The following is a 24158-nucleotide window of genomic DNA, read 5'->3' on the forward strand; positions in this document are numbered from 1 at the left end:
ATTTATATATTTTTTTTATTTCATCATATGATCATATAATCCTAGGAACACTTGAAATCATACTACTACTACTACTACTACTGTTACTACTACTACTACTACTAATAATAATAAACCTTTATTTATATGTCATATTTCATAGGTTTATAAAAAAAATTAAAATAAAATAACCAAAACAAATATAAAAGGTAGAAGCAAGAAATGGGAACATTAAAAACACTTTCCAGCAGAGCTAAAAGTTTAGTTATTTTCAGCTGTCTTTCTGCTCTCTTGTACAACCATGGTTTACCTTTGTCTGCTGTGATGTAAAAACCTATACAGTAGCTTTATTATGGTGCCATCTGGTGGTAAATTACTAGAGGTGCAACGATGAGCCACATAATCAAGGGTGGACAAACCCAATGGCCAGGGTGCGCGATGACAGTCCTGACCTCAGAGGAATTTGAACTTCTGCTTTTTTTAAATCACCATTATTCAGTGAACCGTGTCTGTCCGTGTATCAGTGTTGTTGCTCCTTTCAAATGAACTTCCGTCAACTTCCTTCCTTCAGAGCAACAGCGCCCCACAGGCGGCGCAGAGCGCTGACCATGGTCCTGACAGCCCCCTGCCTCCATCCATCATCCAGTCTGACAGTCTGACGGGCCGCCTGCTTCAGGTCCAAGTCCCATCGGATATGGAGCATTAAATGCTTGTGAAATATTGCAAATTACAATATTTGTACAATGATCTATGAGTTAAACGTGATAAATAATAAGTTTAATTGGCCCTCTGTTCTGTGTAGGTTTGAGAAAGAAGCAGCCTCTGCATTGGATGTTTTAGCCGGTTGGTGGATGTGACATGGTGAATGTTATTAGTTGATTCAGAGGGAGAGGAAAGCAAGAGGAGCCCAGATATACCTTTCATAAAGAAGAAGTTATATAATCGATAATGGATCATTCCTCTTGAAAAACGGAAGAACCTCTCAGATTCCTCTTTTCAACCAAAAGCTACATGTACATTATGTAACTAATGCTTCTATAACAGGGCCAAAGAGCAGAGGGGACACAGGAGGAGAGAGAATATTTGTCTGTCTTATACATACTGAGAAAAGAAAAGAAATAAAGCAGAGGATTCGGGAATCCTTCTTCCTCTGCTATTGTAATCATCTGTTTTTGATTCCGCAGAGGAAAATGTGCCACATTTCCAGAGACCCTGGCAATCTCCCCTGCTCTTGCATCATTTGCTCTCAGTATAAAGTGCTGGCATTTGTGCGCATGTTCCACAGCTTTTTGTGTCGTCGCTCCTTCTCCATTGGCTCTCTCTGCGCCCTGCGCTCAGCCCTCACACCGGACCAGCCTTCACGCAGCGCAGTGTGTGTGCATCTAACCCACGCTGCTTGTAACCGGACTGAGCTTCCCACGCTGCTCTGAAGAGACGGAGAGATGGAGAAAAAGAGCGAGATCAACGGGCACGCCATGCCCAGCTCGGCCTCCACCGACAGGATCCTGGAGAAGGGCGCGCAGAAGAGCTTCTTGGAGAAGCTGACGGAGTTTCTGAGGAAGAACCTGCTGGTGATCATGACGGTGTCCGGGGTGCTGGTGGGCGTCGGGCTCGGCATGATGGTCCGCAACATGAACCTGACCAAAGCGCAGATGACCTACTTCGCCTTCCCCGGAGAGATGCTGCTTCGGATGCTGAAGATGATCATCCTGCCCCTGGTGGTCTGCAGCCTGGTCTCCGGCGCCGCCAGCCTGGACACACGCTCCCTGGGCAAGCTGGGGGGCATCGCAGTCGCCTACTTTCTGGTGACCACGCTGATCGCCTCGGGGATCGGGGTGGCCCTGGCTTTCATCATCAAACCCGGCGTGGGCGCTGGAGCTCTGAACACCAACACCCTGGGGCTGGAGAGTGTCAGCAGCAACAAGGAGACCGCGGACTCCTTTTTGGACCTGGCCAGGTACCGAAGCAACACTCTGACCATCTGTAACCACCTGACTCATGACACACTGACATACAGGTCAGCGCTGAACGAGAAGCAGGCTGATGGGATGCGGTTGTGGTTCTGAGGGGGGGTTATGGCACATCATGCTTCAGGCGCGATGGTAACACTGGTTACACACACGAGTGGGTCCACGCATGGAGAGATCTGAGGGCGGCGCACACACTCATAAAGACGTAGTAAGCTTAGCACATGGTGGAACAGTCTGTGGTATTATTTAAAAAGAACACTCAGGTTATCCTGTTTGACTATCACAGGATGAAAATGTCAGTACTGAGCGATTTAAACCACAATTGGTCATGTTTGTTAAATTCTAAGAGGTCGGTTTTTCTGGGTCTGGACCACTGACAACAGAAGGTCTCCTCCCTGTTAGTTTGTGGAGAATTACATGGAAGGTGATTCCCCCTCCTAACAACATGTTGACCATCAACTGCTCATGTTCTTGTCCTCAGTTGAATTAACTGGTTCGCCCCATCAGGTTAAGTGCCATGCACACAGGCTCTGCTATGAATGATAATAATGATGATAATGCATCACTACACAATCCTGTCCTGCATCCATGACCTACAGAAGTAGTTCTCCTTTAACTTAACATGGAAAAATAAAAACTACTCCCATCCTCCACCCTTTGCTCCAGATGCAGCTCAACCAAAAGTGGGAAGAAACTATAACTAAAATACTCTCTTTTTTGCTCCTCTACATTTATTTGACAGCTTTACCTTCCTGACTATATTATTAATACACAAAACCCAAAGATCAAGGAAACATTACAGTCACATGTAGCAGGTACAACTCCGGTGAAAATTCAACAAGCCCTGATCCACCAACTGTGCTGAATAATTAACATTTTAATAAATACACACACAAAATCTGAATCTAAGAGTAGACTGCAAAAGGTATTAAATTATATATATTATGTATGTATAAGAAAGAAAATACACCTCTAAAAGCGGAAAAAGTAAACCAAGCCGATGAGCAGCCTAACAACCGCGCAGCAAAAGCTGACGGTGGTTAAGAGTTTAAAGCCCGTATGGTGGAAGAAACTCCTCAGCCTCTCAGTTCTTGCTTTCAGGGAGCGGATGTGTCTTTCTGAAGGTAGCCACTGGCACAGAACACGATGACCCATGGCAATTTTATAAAATATGATGCATTTTTATAGATTAAACACTATACACAAGTATATAGAGTAGTTGAAATTAGCTCCAACTCCACCACCTACAACGTTAAAATATTGCTTAAATGTTATGGCGTCAGTTGTACTATTCAAGTGTACTTTCTAATAATATATTACACTTGTCTATTTTTGTGTTGCTTAAAATACTTAATGTATTTAGAATATAGTAATTCTGTTGTTGTAGAATTACTATAGCAACTACATATCATCCATCGGGCAAAACTAACCTGGCTCACGTTCCTATCAGTGGGTGAACAATACAAACCACTTGAAACTAACTGATTAAACTTCTGTGCCTTTGAATTTAGCCCCTTTACCTACAACAGAGTAGTTCTATGATGCTTCTCCTCTTGCCTTGCCCTTTGAGTGGGACAGTAAAAGCAGGACTTAGGGGAACTGTTTGTGAAGTTTTTTTTCTTAATGTGAAAATGTTTTGTGTAAAGGTAAAAAAAATACCAGCGACTGGCAGCTTCAGGCTGTAGATATCTGAATGCTCACTGGCCTTCACTCACCCAGACAGGAGGAGTCCTAATAATAAGTTCCCACAGTGTGGGGGAAAGCTGACAGCTGTTGAAAGAGTGCAGTGTATTTTGAGGAAGGGAAAAAAAGGCGAAGGAATAAACCCAGGCAGCTCTGTGTTGTACAAACTGAACACTGTCTGCTGCTGTTCGCATTTCAGCCTTATCACGATAGCAGGTGGACAGTCTGCTTTTATTTCTCAGTCTTACACTAGAGTCCAACTCTATTTTTGTAGTGGTGCAGCTGCTCATAACATTTGAGGAAGGATTAGACCAGTACAGGATTGAAAGCCAACACTTTCTCTTATTTTTATTCCTCTGTTGCTACATTTGGACTATAGGTTATACAGTTTCAGGAGTATTTAAATAGGATCATTTTCATTCGGGGTTTACAACTACTCAGCATTTACCCAGAGATTTTTACCATTCAGGGCATAAAAGTAACTTCAGCCTGATTAACATGATGTTAAAATCCAAATATTGACACAATCAACTTCTCCTTTGATCTGTGAGGAGGTGACTGAACTAGTGTGGTTTCTCCTTCCACTGTCATTACATGGCATACAGGGCGTCAGAGTCCCATGTTGAGCTTTAAGGATCATATAACACAAAAAGAGGCTTTTAGTGTCCTCAAAATATGTAACATTACCTCTTTTCATGTGGAGCCAGTATCTGCTTTTTACCTGTTTATTTTATGTTCTCAAAGTGAGATTATGAGAAATACTGTCCTCGTTTTGTAATACTTAAGCCATGTTGGTAACTTCAGGTAGAAGTTACTAACTGATGAATCAAATTCTCCTACAGCACACTGGAATTATTTCTGTGGAAAGACAACCTAAAGACAGTTCATTCATGTTTTTAGCCATGCTAGCAACATGGTAATATCAGGGTCAGTGGGTGGCCTGTTAGTTGGTCAGCTGATCTGTTGTTTGGTGGGTCAGTTATTCTGTTGGTTGGTGGGTCAGTTGATTTGTTGGTTGGTTGGTCAGCTGGTCTGTGCACCAGTTAGTGCGGACTAAAATATCTGAACTACTATTGGATGGGTTGGCATCAGATTTGTAGATGATGCTCTTTCTTGTGACCCCCTGATTTTTCCCCTGGTGCCACCGTGAGGTTGACATGTTTTAAGTTAATTGTCTCAGTAGCTGTTGCATGGATTGCCATGAATATGTACCTGCACATTCACGTCCTCTACAGGATGAATTGTAGCAACCTTGGTGATCTTCTGTCTTTTCATGTTGCACCACCTTCAGGTTCAAGGTTGAATTGGTCCAATATGTTTGTCCATAAGGCCATCAAATTAAACAGCAATATGAATCTGTCATACGAAATGCTCTGGGTAAAGGTTGGCCAGGTTTAGGCAAAGATTGTCATTTGGGTTAAAACTTTTTACTTCGTTAAGGTTGAGCAACTTAGTTGTCATGGTTACAATAATAAATACATGGCAGGAATGATCATGTCGTTGATCTATCATTCTTCCTGGAGGACAGCCCCACTTTAGTTTATGACTAAATTCCTGCAAAACAAATCTGCTGATCTAAGATGGTGACCATGGTGACCAGTGTGCCTGCTAAACATGTTAGCATTGTCACTGTGAGCACAACAGCATGCTGCTGTAGAGTTACGCAAGTTTGTTACAGGTTTGCTTTACATATTTGACACAAGCTAAACTCCATTCACTTAAAACTCTTACCATTCTTTATTCACACAGAATGCAAATCTATAAAATTGTAAGTTATTATTGTCAGTATATTAAAGACAAGCTTCAAATAACACGTGCAACTTCCCAAATAAAGTCATACATAAAGCATACAATACATTCAACTTTTTAATAACATTCAATAATGGGGTAAGTTAATTTTTTTATACCAACTGAATATGTAATTCCATAAATATTTCCATCCTTTAGCATATGAAATCTTTTCAAGGACTTATTGAAAATCATGATTGTAAAAATTAAGTTAATTAAAAATTTGAACAGGGCTTTATTTCCTGATTCTGTTTCAAAGATAAAAAGAAAAATTGCTTTGATATTCCCACTCTCATCATACCAAAGTTTGCAGACAGTTTTGTGTACTTATTAAAATAATTTTGGATAAAATTCAATAACTGTTTCATAACTAGTATTTCTGCATTGGTTGAATCAATCATAATTGGCTGTTGTGCAGTAAAGTAGCCACAACTGTTTAACACAGGACATTAAAAAGCCAAGAGTCAACAAAAAGACAGAACCACTCCAGACCACATTGTCTGAATAACCCTGATTTCTTGAATTTCGAGGATTGTACATGATGTGTGGCTTCAGTTAATTAAGAAATTAAGCCGTTATGTAACAGAGCTTTAAAAATCAGTCCACAGAGAGGAGGCAGTGGGGCTCTGGGCTGCCTCTGTGGGAAAAGCATGCCAGTTCTCAGCTCTGGTTTCCCAGGGTTAATCCAGATTCTCACCTCGACCATGTGATAGCAGGAAACCTGAACACCTTCTCCGAGAAAATAAGAGCGTAAGCTGAGTGTGTGGCAGCAAAAATTTTATTAAATAACTTCATTTCTTAGCAGCATTAGGAAGGAGAAGAAACAAGCAAGTGAAGATAACATGGCTACCTGCCCGTGTGGTCAGTGGAGCCGACATATTTAGCAGCTGAAGCAGCATTTGGCTCTGGCCTGAAGGCAAGGTTGAAGGGGGTCAAAGGGTTATGGACTGAATTGCTTGGCTGTGGTGTGGCCATGGGAATAAATGTGTGTAAAGTCTGTATTTCTTTGTACAATGCAGTGTGACCCCAGAGGATAAAGTTACAACAAACACACACCGATACATGGAACAGGCCTACAGGCTTCCAGTAATCCCTGTGTGCTTCACTTACGGTGGTGAAAATAAACTCAGCATGGTGCCTATACAGACAGACTGTTAAGGAAAAATCTGTTATAATGGAGTTATATAGAAGTGACAAAAAGGACGATGTACCAAAGCAGACTGTCCATTTATAAGATGAATAATAAACTTCCATCAAAGCTGAATATTATCATAGTGTCACTTCCATGACTACAGGAGCAGAAACAGCTATTAGGACATTTTTACACTGATCTCTTTAACTTCAAAATGCATAAAAGTCACAAATAATTTTCCTTTAAGACTCAGCTTTTGCAAATATTACGTGGTTCCATTTGTGCCAAAAAACTGCTGATGTACCCTTTTTTATAGATTCTTACAATAGTTTTTTTTTTTTTCAAAATTATCTTTGCTTTGCACATCACCTCTTTTCAGTTTAATTTTGTTTCTTGGTTATAAAGTTGAGTAATTATCAAAATGCTCCTGCTGTGTACTGTGGATTAACATTTATCTGAGGTCCATACCTCTACTGTTTAATGTGGAGCAATGTCTGCTGTTAATTAGTTTGCCTGATGCTATGGACAAATTCAAAATACACAAGTCATGTGCGAACACAAAGAACAGAAGTGATGGAAAAAGACAAACAACTAATTGTGATCAAGTGAGACTTTAACAAAATCAAAACATTTAAATTATTTGTAGCAGTCTGTCTGTTGGTTGGTTGGTTGGTCTGCCACTTTGGATGTATTGCCATGAAAATTTGTACAGACATTTATGGTCTGTAGAGGATTAAGGCATATCATATCGCTTGGAAAAACCGACTTCCACTTTGTGAAATGAATTTCACACTTGTTGACAAACTCTGCACTAAAGTGGGTGGCATCAAAAATAGGCTACAATGAACACAATCATTTTAGTAAAAGTGGCTGATTCAGGTGATTTTTTTTTCAGTGTGACTACAAGGTTAGCTCTAGTGCTAACATCTTAGAATAATGTGAACACTTCCAACAATAATGATTATTTTTCCCATTCTGCTGATGTTAAGTGAACGCTGGATATGCTAACTGTTGACATTTTGGGTTGTTAGTGCTAAGTCTTTATAACTATGGTGCTAATTAATAAATTTTACTGTGATAACGCACCAAACGAGGAGATTAACACGGTGAGCCTTAAACCTGCTAAACATCAGTATGTTGGCATTGTGCGCATGTTAGCATTTAGCTTAAAGCACCACTGTGCCTAGGAACAGCCTCACAGAGCTGGTGGCATGGCTGTAACAACTGATTGCTCCACTAACGAACACAATGATAAACCACATTTATTCATTTTGCAAATTGGTATAGTTAAATTTTATGTTGAATAATCTAAAAGCACTGACTTATTTTCTGCTTTAAAGCAGTTCCCAGTTGGCCACCAGTTGACTGGATGTTTTCCAGGTCAAATGCTGCAAACTGGCCTGACTGGAAGGATTTCAGTCATTCTTTAGTGAGAGGAATCATTTCATTGGTGAGGCTTTTACTGCTCTAACAAGAACTGATTTTTAAAAATGCAACAACATTTGCTCTATAACACACCTTTTAGTTTTATATAAAAATGAATCTCCTGTAATATCAGCCTTGATACAAACTCCACAGTCTCTGCAGCCCTGGAGTGTTGTCTCTATCTGTGCTGTCAACGTGCCAAATGTTGTACAGAACATCCATGGAAACTGCAGCCTGCGCCTCTGCAGACCAATAATACCTCCGCTGTTACAGAACTTTATTGTATTAATATGCACTCCACACCCTTAAACCTCAAGGCGGTGACTTTATCCTTCAATCTAAAATAACCCATACTCAATTATGAATTCCAGTTCCCTGTGTGAGGTGAGGATGAGACAAAATGCCTGTAGTTCTAAATGTGTAAATGTCAAACTGGTTTTCATAAGGAGACCAGTACATAAACAACTCGAGACAGAAGCATGAAGCCAGAGTGTGCTGACTCATGTGTGAGCGGACTCCACAGGCGAATGTTTTACACATGTAGCCCACCTTGTTAATCTTGACCTTTGGTTAACCCTTATCTATCACCTGGCCTGAAAGCAAGGAGTGTTACCTTCACTGTTACCAGTGTCGTGGTAACGGTGAACTCCATACCCTGCCATGTATGATGTATAGTACATCATACATGGCATACACAAATGTCTTGACAGCATATTAGGATGGTCTATCAGTCATTATACAGTAAGTATTGACACTCTGTGGTAGCCGTAGACATTTACACCAAATGTGCCCATATCCTTCATCTTCACAAGTCAGTTACAAAGATTAGATTACTCCTTACTGCATGTTGTTTTAAGAAGGAAATGGTATTTTTATACCATTGTATACCATGCAAACTTACTAACATTTTTGTTTGTTCATGCCTGTGTAGCCACAAACAGTAAATTTATTTAAATTCACAAACAATAAATTAAAATAAAGTGAAATTCCAGGCACGTTTCCATTAACCCATTTAATGTGCAATCTGAAATTGCCAACTAAAAAAACGAGAAATGGAAATACACGAATTTCAACAAACTCAAATGTGTTGAAACACTTTTTCTGCATTTAAGTCACATGACATGACATGACTTTAGTCACATCCAAAAACATTGCAGACTATCATCTACAAAAAATCCCTGATACATGTCTGCTGCCAGATATAAGAGGTTTGCCTTTCCATTATTACGTGCACCACGTGCCCTTGACGCCTTGGATTAGATGTTGTGGTGGATGCAATCATCCCAACAGTTAGGAGATGCTGGAAATAGGTCATCATGATAAATTGTGTTACCATGTTAAAAAATGATATAGATAACATCACCCAATGGAAACACAGAATATTGGCAATTGTGTTTTGTTGATTTTTCTAAAACAAATTGCTTCTATTTTGCACCAAACCTCAATGGAAATGTGGCTTCTGTTCCGTTCAAAGTGCAGTTTTTTGTTTTTTTTTTCAAAAATCAAAATACTTTACTGTTTTGTACAAATGACTTGCACTGACACACACTAAACAAACTATTAGGCTACTTTAGTAAGATATAATATTTGTTTTTTGTTTTGTTTTCTGAAGCCGATTTACCACCATTCACAATTAGTATCAAAATCAAGGTTAGTCTTTTTCAAGGATACTTTATGTTTCCCAGTGTGAACACACCGCATACCCTAAACCTGCTTAGAAAGTCCAAATACGGCCCCACAACACCAGTACAGACGTAATCTTTCTGTCATTTACTTGAATGTCTCTTGAAAAAGAAATATCTTAATTTGACTATGAAGGAAAGGTAAAGTGTAAATGAACACAGGGAAACCTCCATTAAGATCTAATCTTAGTAAAGACCTTACTGATTTGTTTTAATAAAAGATGAACCAGACGGCAGATCAGTGCTAGAACAATTGCACTGTCAGGGAATTTAGGGAGCAGTGGACCCTGGGAAAAGAGCCAAAGTGCAGAGTGTGTGATGACAAACAAATCCTGTGAACAATTTACTGTTCAGATGGGTCAACCACATGGTTTTGAAAGACTTGTTGTTCTGGGGCTGGTACTCAGTTGTTGTTTTGTCACTGTTTTGAATATTCAATTCAATTCAATTTTATTTGTGTAGCACCAAATCATAACATACATTATCTCCAGGCACTTGATAGGGTTGAGACCTTACTTTGTTACAGAGAGAAACGCAACAGTTCACGCAAAGAGCAAATATTTCCTGAATCTTTGGTGAATTACATGAAATGAAACAGGAAAACTGCAACTGTCTGTGGATCTAACCTGTTTTTCTTTTCCTTTTTCAGGAATCTATTCCCAGCAAACTTGGTGGCTGCTGCTTTCCGTTCTGTGAGTGCCAGCTCCTCACTTCACCACACCACGGGCTCCATCACTACTCCCTGTCTGTTTTTCTTTACCACCTGTGTCTAATGTGGATTGTTTGTCAGAATTTATTTCACCAAACACGCGGATGCCACTCCGTGTTCATTCTCTGGCTGCAGCGCTGAGAGCTTCTTAATGAGGAGACGTTCAGAATAGAGACCGGCTGCTCTCCGCTGTTCGCCCCAGTGCCTCTTTTCCTTGTCCCTTACCAGCCGTTACCATGGCGAGACCATTCCATTCCAGCCAGCCTAGCAACCCACCTCGCCTCGCTGCTTTTGAACACGGCCCGCTCCACTTCCTAGAATTATGATCGTGTCTGTTAAGACTAAAATAAGGAACCAGGAAAGTTCAATATTTGGGGATGTGAGGACACAAAATGGCTGTGCACACACACACACACACACACACACACACACACACACCGAAGATAGCACGCACTTACTTGCACACACACACCGACACACACTCATGTAATTGAACTGATTGCCTTAAATTTCCCTAAAACCAGGCCAGTGAATTATAAACCCACAAACAAGCTGGTGACTTCTCATGGGGAGAGTAAATGGAGCTTCAAAGTGCAGTCAGGTCACGGAGTTCAATATTCACCCCCCACCCCCACCCAGCCTATACAGTGGTAGAGCCCCTGAGGAAAGTGTCCAAGTGTGGATTAAACCAAGACAGCAGAGGAGAGGGGAGCCTGACACAAAAAGACAAGCAGCTAGATGTTTAAACGGACGTTTAAACACATGTCTGGAGCCTGTTTTAAAGTCCACGCAGGTCTGTTTAGATGTTGGAAACTGTCTTCCTATAGGCCTGTTTGAAGAGAAGCACAGAGGGAGGGACAAAGCCGAAAATCTGGGCCCCAACTCCCTGCATGCTGCTTCACAAGAACAATGGAAAGACTTTGTCTTTAAGTCATGTTATTTTCCATCAGTTTCAGCTCATGATCATTTGTTAACACTGAAAAAGTTTGTCACAAAAACTACTTTTGTGTATAATATACAAAATTTTCTCAAACATCAAAAAAACACTTTTAACCTTTTTAACCTTTAACGTTCACTTCAGGTTTTCACTTAGTGACAAAATTGAAATGTTGCTCTGATTAAATGACTGAAATTAAAAGAGTAGTTTGACTTTTGGGCGACTTTTGAGAGTCAGATGAGAAGATCGATGTCTCTCTTATGACTGTGGGCTGATTATGAAGCTGGAGCTCTGAGGCAAAAGCTTAGCTTAGCATAAAACCTGGAAGCAGAGCTAGCTAAGTTAAACATATGTATACTAACATCTCTAAAGCTCAGTAACACATGTACAGACTTTGTAATCCTTATGTGGTGTAACTATTTCTTGGTGAAAAACAGAAGTGCAAGCCATCAAGAAAAAGTTGCACCATGTTAACACCTTCTAAAACCACAAATTCTTCTACATTTCACTTCAGCTGGAAGTGCATTGCATTTACCAAAGAAAACAAAATGTCTTATCTGATAATTATGACTCATTATCTCATTATTTCTACAAAAGATCTCATGAGAAATGACCTCATACTGTAGTTTCTCGTTATTCTGTTACCTGATCACAAAGTTAAGCGATATGGTCACTGCCACACATTTTATTGTACTTTATTGCTTTATTTTGATAGATTTCGATGTGGTCACAGGTTTTTGTTTCAAATATATGACTATATGTGTCCCTGAAGCACCGTCTGCTGTTCAGCTGCTGCTCAACAAACAGAGATCTGAGTTCTGCCTGAACTATCTGAAGGACGTTAGATGTCTGTGTTATTCTCCTTGTTTTATTGTCACTCAGTGTCTGATACATTAACTCTGAAGCACTGAGATACTTCTGCTTATAATCATAATATTGATGATAATATTACCACGTTAGTCAGTGACATTAATGTGTCCCACTTCCTCAAACCATAGAAGAAATAAAAGAAAATTAAATCTGGTAATGCCATCATGTGATGACTGACAACCACCATAACCTGTCTCATGAGAGCGAGATCACAATCTCATAAAATATGAAACACTTTCTCATAATTGTGATAGTGTTTTCATATTTTATGAGATAATTATAAGATAATACCTGAGGCCTCTAACATTTTTTCTCTGATGAATTCAGTGTGGTTCTGTAGTTTCTCCCTGCTTCCAGTCTTTATGCCGAGCCAACCACCTCCCAGCTCCTGCTCTGTACTGAACACACTGACATAAATCTGACAATGACCTTTTCATCTCACTCCATATGCACACGATTGTCCCAGTTTTGTGTTTTACCATGTTTTTGATCATTTTTGGCTAATTGCAGGGAACACAGAGTAGCCTGGTTATTTATCTCCTTGTAGCCATGATGTTAACATGGTCCAGGTTTCTGATCAGACACCAGGACACCGCTGAATTTATCACTAAGCTTTACTGACTCTCCATCTGATCACAAGTCAACAAACAGTAACAAGTGCTAAAATGCCAGACTTTCATTGCAGTGCCCAGATCATCATCAGCATCATTCATCACCATCCAGTATCTTTTCTTTACATGACCAACTACCACTGGTGTGAGTTGAGGATGTGTGTGGGCAGATTTCAGATAGTGAGCAGAAACCTGGAGTCCTGGACTCTCAGAATGAATGGAGACGAGGACTGATCTGGCTCTCAAAAACCAGGGTGTTTTAGATAGATACATAGATCTATCTTATCTTGCTCTGTCCACCCTCCCTGTAGTGAATCCAGTCACATCCACACAACGGTTGAAGTGTTGTAGTTTAACCAGGTCTCCATAAAACTCCACTTCATCACACTTGTTAGCCAGGGAGATGACATTTCCCATGAGAATGATAGTAGAAAAGGCTTGCATCGCTATCTCCTAGCCTGTAGCTTAGCCTTTAGCTTAGCCTCTGCATCCTCAGCACGGCACCTTCAGATCAGCCAGTATGGGATGTTAAACAGCATGTCTGGGAGAATAACATACCGTATAGGCTGTGGAAGCGGTCCTCCCCAGCTGACATTATTTTCTCCATCTTCAGACGAAACAACAAAGCAGATTAAAGACGTCAAATGACAAAAACACACTAATACTCTGCAAAAACAAAAGTACCAGCTAGGAGGACTTGCTGCCACTCTGCCAGCACATCATTCGGGCAGTGTGTGTATGAGTTTATTGACAGGCGCTAACAGGTAACTGGGATACTTCAAAAGGAGCACACTGATATACATGTAAACACACTCATTTACTTCCAGTTCACATTAACAGGCACTTGAGATGAAACATCATCGGCCTCTTGTTACAAAATGAGCATGTATCAGGATACACAACAGACATTTGCAGTCATTTTCCACGCTGACACAAAAACACATGAACAAACAGCATCAACCAAAATGAGCTAAAACAAGTTTTCCTTCCCTTTGTGTTTCAGTATGCCACCGACTACAAGATGGTTGCTGTGGGGAACGACACCAACGGGACCACCCTCTACCAAAAGGTACAAGCAGGAAACCTCCCATGTGCACGGTTACACATATAACACACGACTACATACACAGGCACACACATGCTGTTTGTCACACAGACAGTGCTCCCACCTACATGAGTCAGTTATCTCTGTCAAATTAAAAGCAGATGGTTAAATCACTGTTTGCTCTCTGAGTGTTTTCTGTGTCTGTATGTGAGTCACCCATGGGTGCAAACTCACTGAATAAGCACTTTGGATGGATGACTTGTTTTAGGGGGAATGGGTTTAAGGTTGATGGTGAAATGCTGACATTTTTGGAAGAGAGATCTTGGTCATGTGAGCTGTTTAAAATAGGATTATGTAGTTATTAGAAATAAAGCTGTTCTTCATTTAAAGATTAGAAAAATGTTCACCCAACCGTCCAAACATGAGCAGATGTTTGGGCTTCATTAGCTGTGACTTTCTGAATCATCAGAAAATGATTCATAATTCATTGTTCCAGTGAAAGTGAAGCGTTGAAGTGCAAATGGAGAGAGAAAGTCTTTCTTGTGCAAACATTCAAAGAGCAAATACCAGTGGCTGAGATGTAACCTTCAGGTTCATCTTAGTCAAACACAGCCTTGTTTATATTTAGTCTTTATCACAAAAAACACTTTAGGTTTATTCACTGCAGTTATCTCAACACAATATTCATGTCATATGTACGTTGAAGCATGTCTCATCTCCGTATTTGCTGATCAAACGATCGCTTCACAGTGACTCTGGAGCAATATAGCAAAATCCACAATCCTCTGTCTTAGTTAGTCTAACAATATTTGTAACTTTCTGAAACCCACAGTTCCCAACAAAACTTACTCTGTCTTACTCTGAGTGAATGCAACATCATGAAATCCAGGACGAGTCAATGATTTTATGGAAACAGATTCAGGTTTTGTTCTAAATTTTCTCACTGGACTCTAACAGGAAATTATCTGTAGCGAACAGGGTTTAACAGGGTCGGACGCTGATCTGTAGCTCACCTATTAAGTTTATTTTTACATTCAGATCTGGCTTTTTAAAACTTTAAAACAAGTGCATAAACCCTGTCAAAATGGTTTCTGTTTTTTGTAGTGACATGAGCTCTCAGTCGGTCACAAGTGTGACAGGTCATCTTGACCCCGGGAGGGAGATGATGTGTTGGCCTGAACGGGGAGCAAACACAGGCTGGCAGAGGGCCGGTTGCAGATTTCCAGACTGCCACTGTCCTCATTACAGAGTTTGTGATGAGTTTGTTAGTTTGTCAGAGGGAGAGACAGAAGCAGAGGAACAGATGGATGAAGATCTTCAGAGTGTTGAACAAAAGACTTTTCAGACTTCAGGATTTTTAGCAGCCGCCTGTTTTAAAGGGTCTCTGCCACTCTGCACTCAAATCATACACACGTACTAAAGAGCCTTTAAAGAACAGATACATTTACAGTCACAGGTTTTTAAATCAGTCGGGGCTTTCTATATAAGATGATCTAATTTCCTACATTTTGGACAAACAGTAATAATCTTCTAAATCCTGGTACTTTTCCCCAGTGACCATGGCTTGTCCCCATCGACCCAGTATAGGGGGACAGTTGGGGGATCTGATCCTGGCATGGGTCCATGGTATTTGTCTGTCATGGGTCGTGGTGGACAGTCCCCTCTGAGTGCCAGGGGATGAAGCTGATGGAGCTGTGGGAGAGCTCAGGACAATGGCAGAGGATTGAGCCCAGGATTTGTCCTTGTCCTTATTCATTACCCATCATCCAGTTCACTGAATGCTTCAACTGCTCCCAGACCTGTGCACCCACACATGCACACTCTGTAGCAACAGGCGTCGTACAAGCTACTACAGATTATATCAGCACTATTGTTCAACAGGTTTATGTCTCCATAATGAGAGAGTGAGGTCCAGGTCCAAGCTGAGAAAACCAGTCTGGCTCATGTCTTAGTGCATCAGTGCAGACATTCACAATCATCAGAGGATTAATCATATACTATTAATAATAATAATAACCTTTCAGTGTGAGTGCACACTCACACACCATTGAGAGCTTCTTAACATCGGCTGTCTGTGGTGTTGAAAATGATGATGAATACACTTTGAAGTAAATCTGCATGTTTAACTGTCTGCAGGCTGCGTTCACACTGTATGTATGAAATACACACAAGTGTTGTGATATGAAAATGAAGCCCAGTGTGCAGGAAACTGTTTCAGTTTAAAGTTCCCTTTATAAGTCACGTTTATTCTGTCATTATTTCTGTTTTACATTTGTTGTATAAAAGCATGTGGCAAACATCAAACACACCATAAATAAAAAGAGAGGAGAAATTATTATTATTATTATAAGCCTTATTTATATGGCACCTTTCAGCTACAAAACAAGATAAAAATTGAGGATGAAGGATAAAAATGAACAACGGTTTAGAAGTTTTACAACATTGTGGAGGAGATATAAGAGAAAAAGTGCGACAACGAGGTGAAGTGAAAATTAGATCTTCTAAAATGATTAAATGAATCAATAGAATAAGAAACAAGAGAATAGATTTAAGAAGTTGGAAGTTAATTTGCTGAGAAAGCACACCTATAAAAATGTGTCTAACAGAGATTTAAAGGAGGCCACAGAGCTCATCAGTCTGATCTCTTCAGAGAGGTTGTTCCAAAGAGTGGGGGCCCCCTGAGTGGGAGGTCACCTTTGGTCTTCAGCTGAGATTGTGTAATTATGTTTGATGTGTTGACAACTATTTGAAGGATTGGCACAGACATTCACGGGTCTTAGATGACATTTGATTCTGGTGACCCTGTGACTTTTCCTTGAGCATCACCATGAAGTTGACATTTCTGGTTCATAGAGAAACATCTCATTGACTGTCAGACATTCATGCTCCATACAGGAGAGATTGCTAGAACTGAGTTTCCCTTGATTTAAAAAAAAAAAAAAAAAAAGACTTATTCTTGCACAAACTACAAAACAAACAACAACAAAGTACAATCCAATTAGCCTTGGCTGAACTCTGTGTTTAGTGCCAGTGAACAAATCTTAACATATCAACACTCCCTTACGCCTGTTCTCATGCAATGTGCCTCTGTTGTGTGTTTTTAGGTTCCTATTGGTACAGAAACAGATGGCATGAACATCCTGGGTCTGGTTTTATTTGCCATGGTGTTTGGTGTGGCGCTGAGAAAGCTGGGAGACGAGGGGGAGGAGCTCATTCGCTTCTTCAATGCATTCAATGAGGCCACCATGGTGCTGGTGTCCTGGATCATGTGGTGCGTAGAGCAGCATTGATTGTGGTATATTTGGACTGCATCACGTGATATTTTGTGACAACATGTTGTAAACGTTCATATAAAAAAACTTCCTGTCTTTGTTTCGTTGTGTCTCAGGTACATCCCCTTTGGCATCATGTTCCTGGTGGGCAGTAAGATTGTGGAGATGGAAGATGTCGTTCTTCTGGTTACTAGTTTGGGAAAATACATCTTTGCTTCGATCCTGGGCCACATTATCCACGGAGGCATCGTCCTGCCTCTCATCTACTTCGGCTTCACACGCAAGAACCCCTTCAGTTTCCTGTCAGGCCTCATCACGCCCTTCACCACGGCCTTCGCCACCTGCTCCAGGTAAACTATCACATCGGAGGGTTCCTGCTGAACTATACAGAAAGGTAAAAAGGAAGTTGTCAGAGGGGTGTATCTCCCTAAATGAAGAGTAATAGCACTGCACAGTACTCAGAAGGCACACAGTCGTCTTTTAGCTTTAACTTTGGATTTACTCTTGGCAGTCTGACCTTCTCTCTCGCTCAGCTATCTGATGAAAAGTTCCTTTTGTGCACAGGAAAGATCCAAATCTTGGTGGGTTGTCATGAAATTTACAGAGCGTATTAATGCTCTGCAGAAGGCAAACCCCTGTCTCTGCATGAACTTTACTCTTGTGCCACAGTGAGCACATGATGTCTCATGATTTATTGAACACATGACCTTTGTTGTAGCACCACCCCAAAGACAAACCTGCAGCTTCTCAGGGCCTCTAGTGGGGCTTTAAACATTTTGTTTTGTTTTTACTCTAAGATTTTAAGGCTCTGCAGTACATGAAATGATTTTATGAAGTTCATTATTTTGCAGTGTGAAGCATAATATAATCTAAAGGGGCCATAGACTGCCTTTAATGTCATCCAGGAGTGTTTTTGCAAGGAAGCAGCACATACATTTTTTTTAAATAAATAGGGGGACAATGCTCCATGCCACACAGCTAGGTCAATCAAGGTGTGGATGAAAGATCACCAGATCAAGACCCTGTCATGGCCAGCCCAATCTCCAGACCTGAACCCAATTGGAACGTGATCAAGAGGAAGATGGATGGTCACAAGCCATCAAACATAGCTGAGCTGCTTGAATTTTTGCACTGGGAGTGGCATAAAGTCACCCAACAGCAATGTGAAAGACTGGTGGAGAGTATGCCAAGACTCATGAAAGCATGAGTATTGTGTTGTTTAAAAATGAATGTGAACTTGTTTTCTTTGTGTTATTTGAGGTCTGAAAACACTGCATCTTTTTTATTATTTTGACCATTTGTCATGTTCTGCACATAAATACTCTAAATGACAATATTTTTATTTGGGAGAAATGTTGTCAGTAGTTTATAGAATAAAACAAATATGTTCATTTTACTCAAACAAATACCTATAAATAGTAAAATCTGAGAAACTGATAATTTTGCAGTGGTCTCTGTGCTGAGCTGTATAATGAAAAATATTGCTTATAGTGGCAAATATAGCAATATTTAATATTATCGAATATCAATCCAAGCCTGACAATGAACATTATATGGTTTGCAGTGATTTTGGGGTAAAGGTTGAGAAGCTTATATATAAAAATGTTTGGCATTAGTTTCAAACGTATGGTTGAACAATAAATTCACTCTATACACTTTATCTCTCCCTATCACTCACCAGTTCAGCAACTCTTCCCTCTATGATAAAGTGTGTTGAGGAGAATAACGGTGTGGACAAACGCATCAGCCGCTTCATCCTTCCCATCGGAGCCACAGTTAACATGGATGGGGCGGCCATTTTCCAGTGCATCGCTGCCGTCTTCATCGCTCAGCTCAACAATGCTGAGCTGAACGCTGGACAGATCTTCACCATTCTGTGAGTTTACTCCCCTTTCTCTGTTGCTTCTTATATAATTGGTATGAGAGGTATTTTTTCGTTCATGGCATTATTTATTTACATTTCTAGGGTGACAGCCACAGCCTCCAGTGTCGGTGCAGCAGGCATCCCAGCCGGCGGCATCATCACTATTGCCATCATCCTGGAGGCCATCGGCCTGCCAACCAATGACCTGTCCCTCATGCTGGCTGTTGACTGGATTGTGTGAGTAAAGCCCATGAACCCAGTGACTCTCATTTTAGGAAACACACAGAGCTATACCTGATCACGTATGCGCACACTGTGCCAACATTACAGTAAGCAAAGCTAGATCAGGGTTTCTCAAGAGGCAGGTCCACAGACGGGAAGTAAAGGGAAACCGTTAAAAATAAGTCTGTTGTCATTTCCCCAATAAGTCTTTTGTAATTTCCCCAGGCTCTGCTGTTTTGTAGTGACAAAGCAAACATACATGAGGTGAAACATGAACTTGCTGAGATACGTTAATGTTTTCCATCTCAAAGGGCAGTCCTGCTTCATAACACAGGTCACAAGTGGTGCAAAAAAACTGTCTTTCAAAATTCCATCCAGGGTATCTACGAGTTCTCACAGTTTTGAAGAAAAGACACTGGGCTTTGTGCAGCAAGAGTTCTATCAGTGTTGTTGTTGTTCCATGTATTTGCTGTGGGGGCTGATAAGGAGGACTCTGCTCTCTTCAGTCCTTTCTTTTAGTTTTCTTAATGAGGAAACGGTGCACATTTAACTCAGAGGCCATCATTGTCAATAAAAAAGGGGGGGAAATAATAGGGGCATGAATAGGAGTAGCTAAGAATGAATAGAGATGAACTGAGGTAGAAATAATTTCCCCCCATTATTACACCATCATTCCAATAATGACAATAAATAAAGTACAGTTACAATACCTGGTATATCCGGGTCATTACTGAAACCACTGTGGTTTTTATTCTTATTTTTATATCTGGTTTTATTTGGCAAACTATTGTTTTCTATCACAATTTATTATTATACCTGGTTTTATTTGTGTAATCACTGTTTTATAACCAAGCAGCAACCTCCAGGGCTGAAAATATGACTCTTTATAGGTAATTTTGCCCTTCAGGACAACTGTACAGGGGTGAATTTTTATATATTTTATAAATTATATACACCGCCCTGTGTGTGTGCCATTTGAGGCCATTTTTCCATCAGCTTGGAGTTAGGTTAAGTTAATCTGCAGCACATTTTATATAGGTTTGTCTGTATGATATACACAATATACTTGCATGCATTGGCTTGTGTTATGTGATGCAGTGGCTTGGAGATGAAGAAAATTTTCCCCTGAGGGACAATAAAGTATACTGTACCTTACCTTACCTTACCTTACCTGTTTACTCCAGTGATTATAACAGACCTTTGCTGTCTGACTCTTATGTCCACCTTGTGTACAGGGATCGTACGACCACTGTGGTGAATGTGGAGGGTGATGCTCTGGGCGCTGGAATCCTCCACCACATCAACCAGCAGGAGATGAAGAAGGAGCAGGCGCAACAGCAGGACGGGGAGCTGGCAGAAGTCCGGGTGGAGGCGGTGGCCAACGTCCAGGCGGAGGAGGAGACCTCACCACTAGTCATGCACCAAACCAAAGCTTTAGCGGCAACGCCGGAAGCTATTGAGTCTGTCCTGTGAACTCAGCAAGACTTTTTCTCTTGCCTTTCGACCTTTCGACACTTCTGACATTGCTGCTGATGGGACACCATTCTCACTCAGTGTCCATTCAAAAAAAACAAAACAAGGTCACTAATGGTTTCACTTGTGAGGAAAAAAAAGTGCCATAGTAACAGTCTGTCTAGAGCATCGACGGTCCACAATGCTGCTGCTGTTTTGAAATTTGGTCTCTTGGGTTCATGTCTTAATAGTTGGGTTTCCATCTGAGTATTTCAATGCAGATTAGGACATAATGGGTTTGAAAATTATTAATTTTGAAAACATTTCCTCAATACTGCAAAAAGTTTTTAAAAATAATTTTCACTGAAGGCACATTTTTTGTATTTTTTTCAAAACATTTTGTGATATATCCCTAAAAAATTACCATAAATGTGATAGTTCTGTTTGTCTCATGAACCGTATGAGATGCTCATGGCCATAAGTTTGTACGTTAGAACATTATCAAGTGCATTTCTTTGTTTTTATCCTCACACAGCAAATACAATGACCAACATTAACTATAGAACTATTTGCCAAACTCTGACCAGTCAAAACATCTAACAAGTGATTGCAAGGGTCACTCATATAATTACATGTCCAGGAAGCCTGTTCAGTCACTTCAACAAAATCCTGTTTTTCTATTAGTTAGATCGAAGTAGGAACTTTTGCTCCCAGGTTTAATAGTTGCCACAATCTGGAGAGATGTTTACAGGATGTGTCTGGGCTTGTGTTTGCTGACCATCAGCAGACAGTGTCAAACATTAACCCTTCAAATGAAAGGTCAGGAATTTGGCCTATTTGTTGGTCAAGCCCCCCACAACCCAGTGACCCAGTGTCCCTAATGACCAAGCTGGCCTGGTATGGTAAAGGATTTTGAACGCAGGACCATTAGAAATAGCACGTTAATATGCATGTTTAGCCATCATGATCTAACCCTGTTTATCCATAAGTAAACAGAACATCGGGTTATTTACATAATCATGATTCTCTGAATCTCCGTCATGGAAAAAGACCTCATAAAATGCCAAATGCAAACAGGATAAGGTAAAAATGTCACCTGCCGTCATTTCCAGCAAGCTTTACAAATTTGCTCCTGGGGTCTGTGTACTAATAATGGCTCATCCAGCTCTCTAAAGCTGCATTTATGCACCAAGCATTCTGACAACAATCTACTTTGTTTGCTAATTAGCTGGCTAAAGCAATGTTAACATGCAGCTATCAGTTAGCAATGATTAATGCCCTTATTTCTTAGCTAGTGTTTGTTTAGCTAATGTTTTTAAGCTATCCTGATAGTGTTAGCTGGAAATAATAATTAACTAAACAAAAAGCTATTAGATTTATTTATGGTGAGAAAAGAAACAGCTCCCAATCAAATCCAGAGCAGAAACTAACCTAGTCTGACCGGTCCTGTGGAGACAGCAGAGAAACTCAACCTGCCATTCTTTCCCAGAAGCTGAAGATCTCTAGCATGGCTGCCAAAGGGTACATTATTTGAAGCATCTTTATGAGCTTATAAGATACTGTTTAAGACATAGTCATGGCCAGAATTACAATTGATTGAACATTAGTTTGCAAGTATTGTGAAAGCCACATGTTTGACAGCATGGAAACACTCCAGTCCCCCATTTCTTAAAAAGACCCATTTGATTTATGTAAGGTCAGTGGTTTACAGTGATAGATTCTTATGGTCCATATTAACCTTCAATGGAAGTTAAATAAAGTTTATTTATATTGCATTTCAAATGCTTTCTCTCTTACCAGCTAAATTTTAGGGCAGAAGTTTGCACAGTGGCTGATCACTGTCGACATATCTTTATTCAGTCAGTGGGATGAATTATTAGCTGTGGTTGCCAGATTATTTTAAAGGGAACATTAGTTATTACCATGCTCATGCCTTACTGGGTGGGATTTTTTAAGCATAGATAACTCCAAATAAGTGACTACTAAGTACTTTTTCTTACTGTAGGGATACAAACTGTAAGATCAGATTTGACCCTGTCTTAGATGATGTCCATGTAATATGGAATAGATTTTGACATGAAGGAAGCTGTGCCAAATTTCTAATGGTTTAGCAGAAAGTCTCCCTTTAGGATACAGGACTTGACTGACTGGATGAGCCTGTGCTGTCCTCTAGTGGTGATGGGAATTAATGTGAAAGTTCAGAAGTTAAAAAAAAGTGAGGGTGAGCTTTTGTGTCCATCCACTTTTCAGCTGACATTGCTGAATGATCAGTGGTGATATTTCCTATTTTTTTGATCTATTATTTAAGATTCATAGGGAACGACTGGTGATGTGACCGCTCCTTTACTCAGTCTTGTGATGTTATACTGTAAAGTGAAGACCACTAAGAGGTGAAGGATCTTTATGTATGTGAGATGAATTTCATTGATGTTGCTGTCACTTTATGTCTGAGATGCTTGTTCTGATGTAGTGGAGCTGCTTTAGTTTTGGATCATAGTGTGTATGTTGAAACTATCTGCTTTAAAGATGAAGTATGAACTAGTATGTTTGAAAATTTCTTACTCAATATTATCATTTGAGATTCGTCAAATGACTTTTCTAAGCTACCAACTGCTCTATTAACCTAAAGCTGAGTTTCATGACTAGGTTTAGTTGAGTTAATCTGGTACAATCACATGTAATTACATGCAATGTGGTACATACCTTATATATAAATATGTATAAATATATTTGATATTAATTTATTGTAATTGTTTTAACTTTTTGTATTATTTGTACTTTCTCCTTTTAACACTTTCTCTCAGTGTCAAAATTTTTATTGTTATGATAAATTTTTTAAATGAATTCTACTGAACAGTGTTCCCAATAACCTCTTTAATTTCTGTGTTTGTGTTGTTTTTGTTTAGGAATACCTGCTACCTTGCCTGTGCCATGTCAATGTCTAACACTTTACAGCTGTCTCTTTGCTGTTGGTCCTGCTGTCTGTCCACATTAAAGGTGATACAGTAAAAATTTTCATGCAACCAAAATGAGAATGTCACTGTTTCTAATCTTATTATCAGGTCATAATGTTATTCAATTCACAGGAGATGTCAACCTAAACTCTTTGTCCGACTGCATGCAGCTGAACGGAAAAGGGACAGCTTCGTCTACCTAAGAGAAATGGATTATTCTGCAGTCTGAGGGTGCACTGCCCTTTAAAGGAATTTGTAGAACCAGGCCCATTTTACATGAATAACTGATGCTCTTTTAAGGGGTAATCATATCTTTTAAACCCCCCCACATCACTGCGGGGTTGACAAGGCTGTTGGTACCGACAGCACCGGCCAAGTAATCGCATCTTGGCCTGCTGCTGACATTTCTGGCTTGTTCAAATGTCAATTACTGCCTGTGCTTTGTTAAATCTTACTCATCTGGTAATTCACTTACCAGTGGAGAATCTTCCATTCTTACTACTATTATTATTATTAATTAGCATTATCATAATCATTATCACGATGATTAGAAAAGCAAAGAT

At 40.1% G+C, this 24158-nt stretch overlaps 1 protein-coding gene across 1 annotated transcript; it reads left to right on the forward strand.

Moving 5' to 3' along the window:
* The first annotated feature begins 1294 nt into the window (after nucleotides 1-1294).
* Nucleotides 1295-22837, forward strand: slc1a4 (solute carrier family 1 member 4). Its single transcript, XM_071481435.1, has 8 exons — nucleotides 1295-1936; nucleotides 10309-10351; nucleotides 13790-13855; nucleotides 16936-17102; nucleotides 17220-17453; nucleotides 18785-18979; nucleotides 19070-19204; nucleotides 20425-22837. Exons 1-8 carry the CDS (start codon nucleotides 1422-1424, stop codon nucleotides 20660-20662), a joined length of 1593 nt encoding a protein of 530 aa, XP_071337536.1. The 5' UTR covers nucleotides 1295-1421; the 3' UTR covers nucleotides 20663-22837.
* The last annotated feature ends 1321 nt before the right edge of the window (nucleotides 22838-24158 follow it).

This window comes from Trachinotus anak, unplaced genomic scaffold (assembly GCF_046630095.1).
Source record: "Trachinotus anak isolate AG129_WGS33_773 ecotype Australia unplaced genomic scaffold, CSIRO_AGI_Tana_v1 ptg000007l, whole genome shotgun sequence".
NCBI lineage: Eukaryota > Metazoa > Chordata > Actinopteri > Carangiformes > Carangidae > Trachinotus > Trachinotus anak.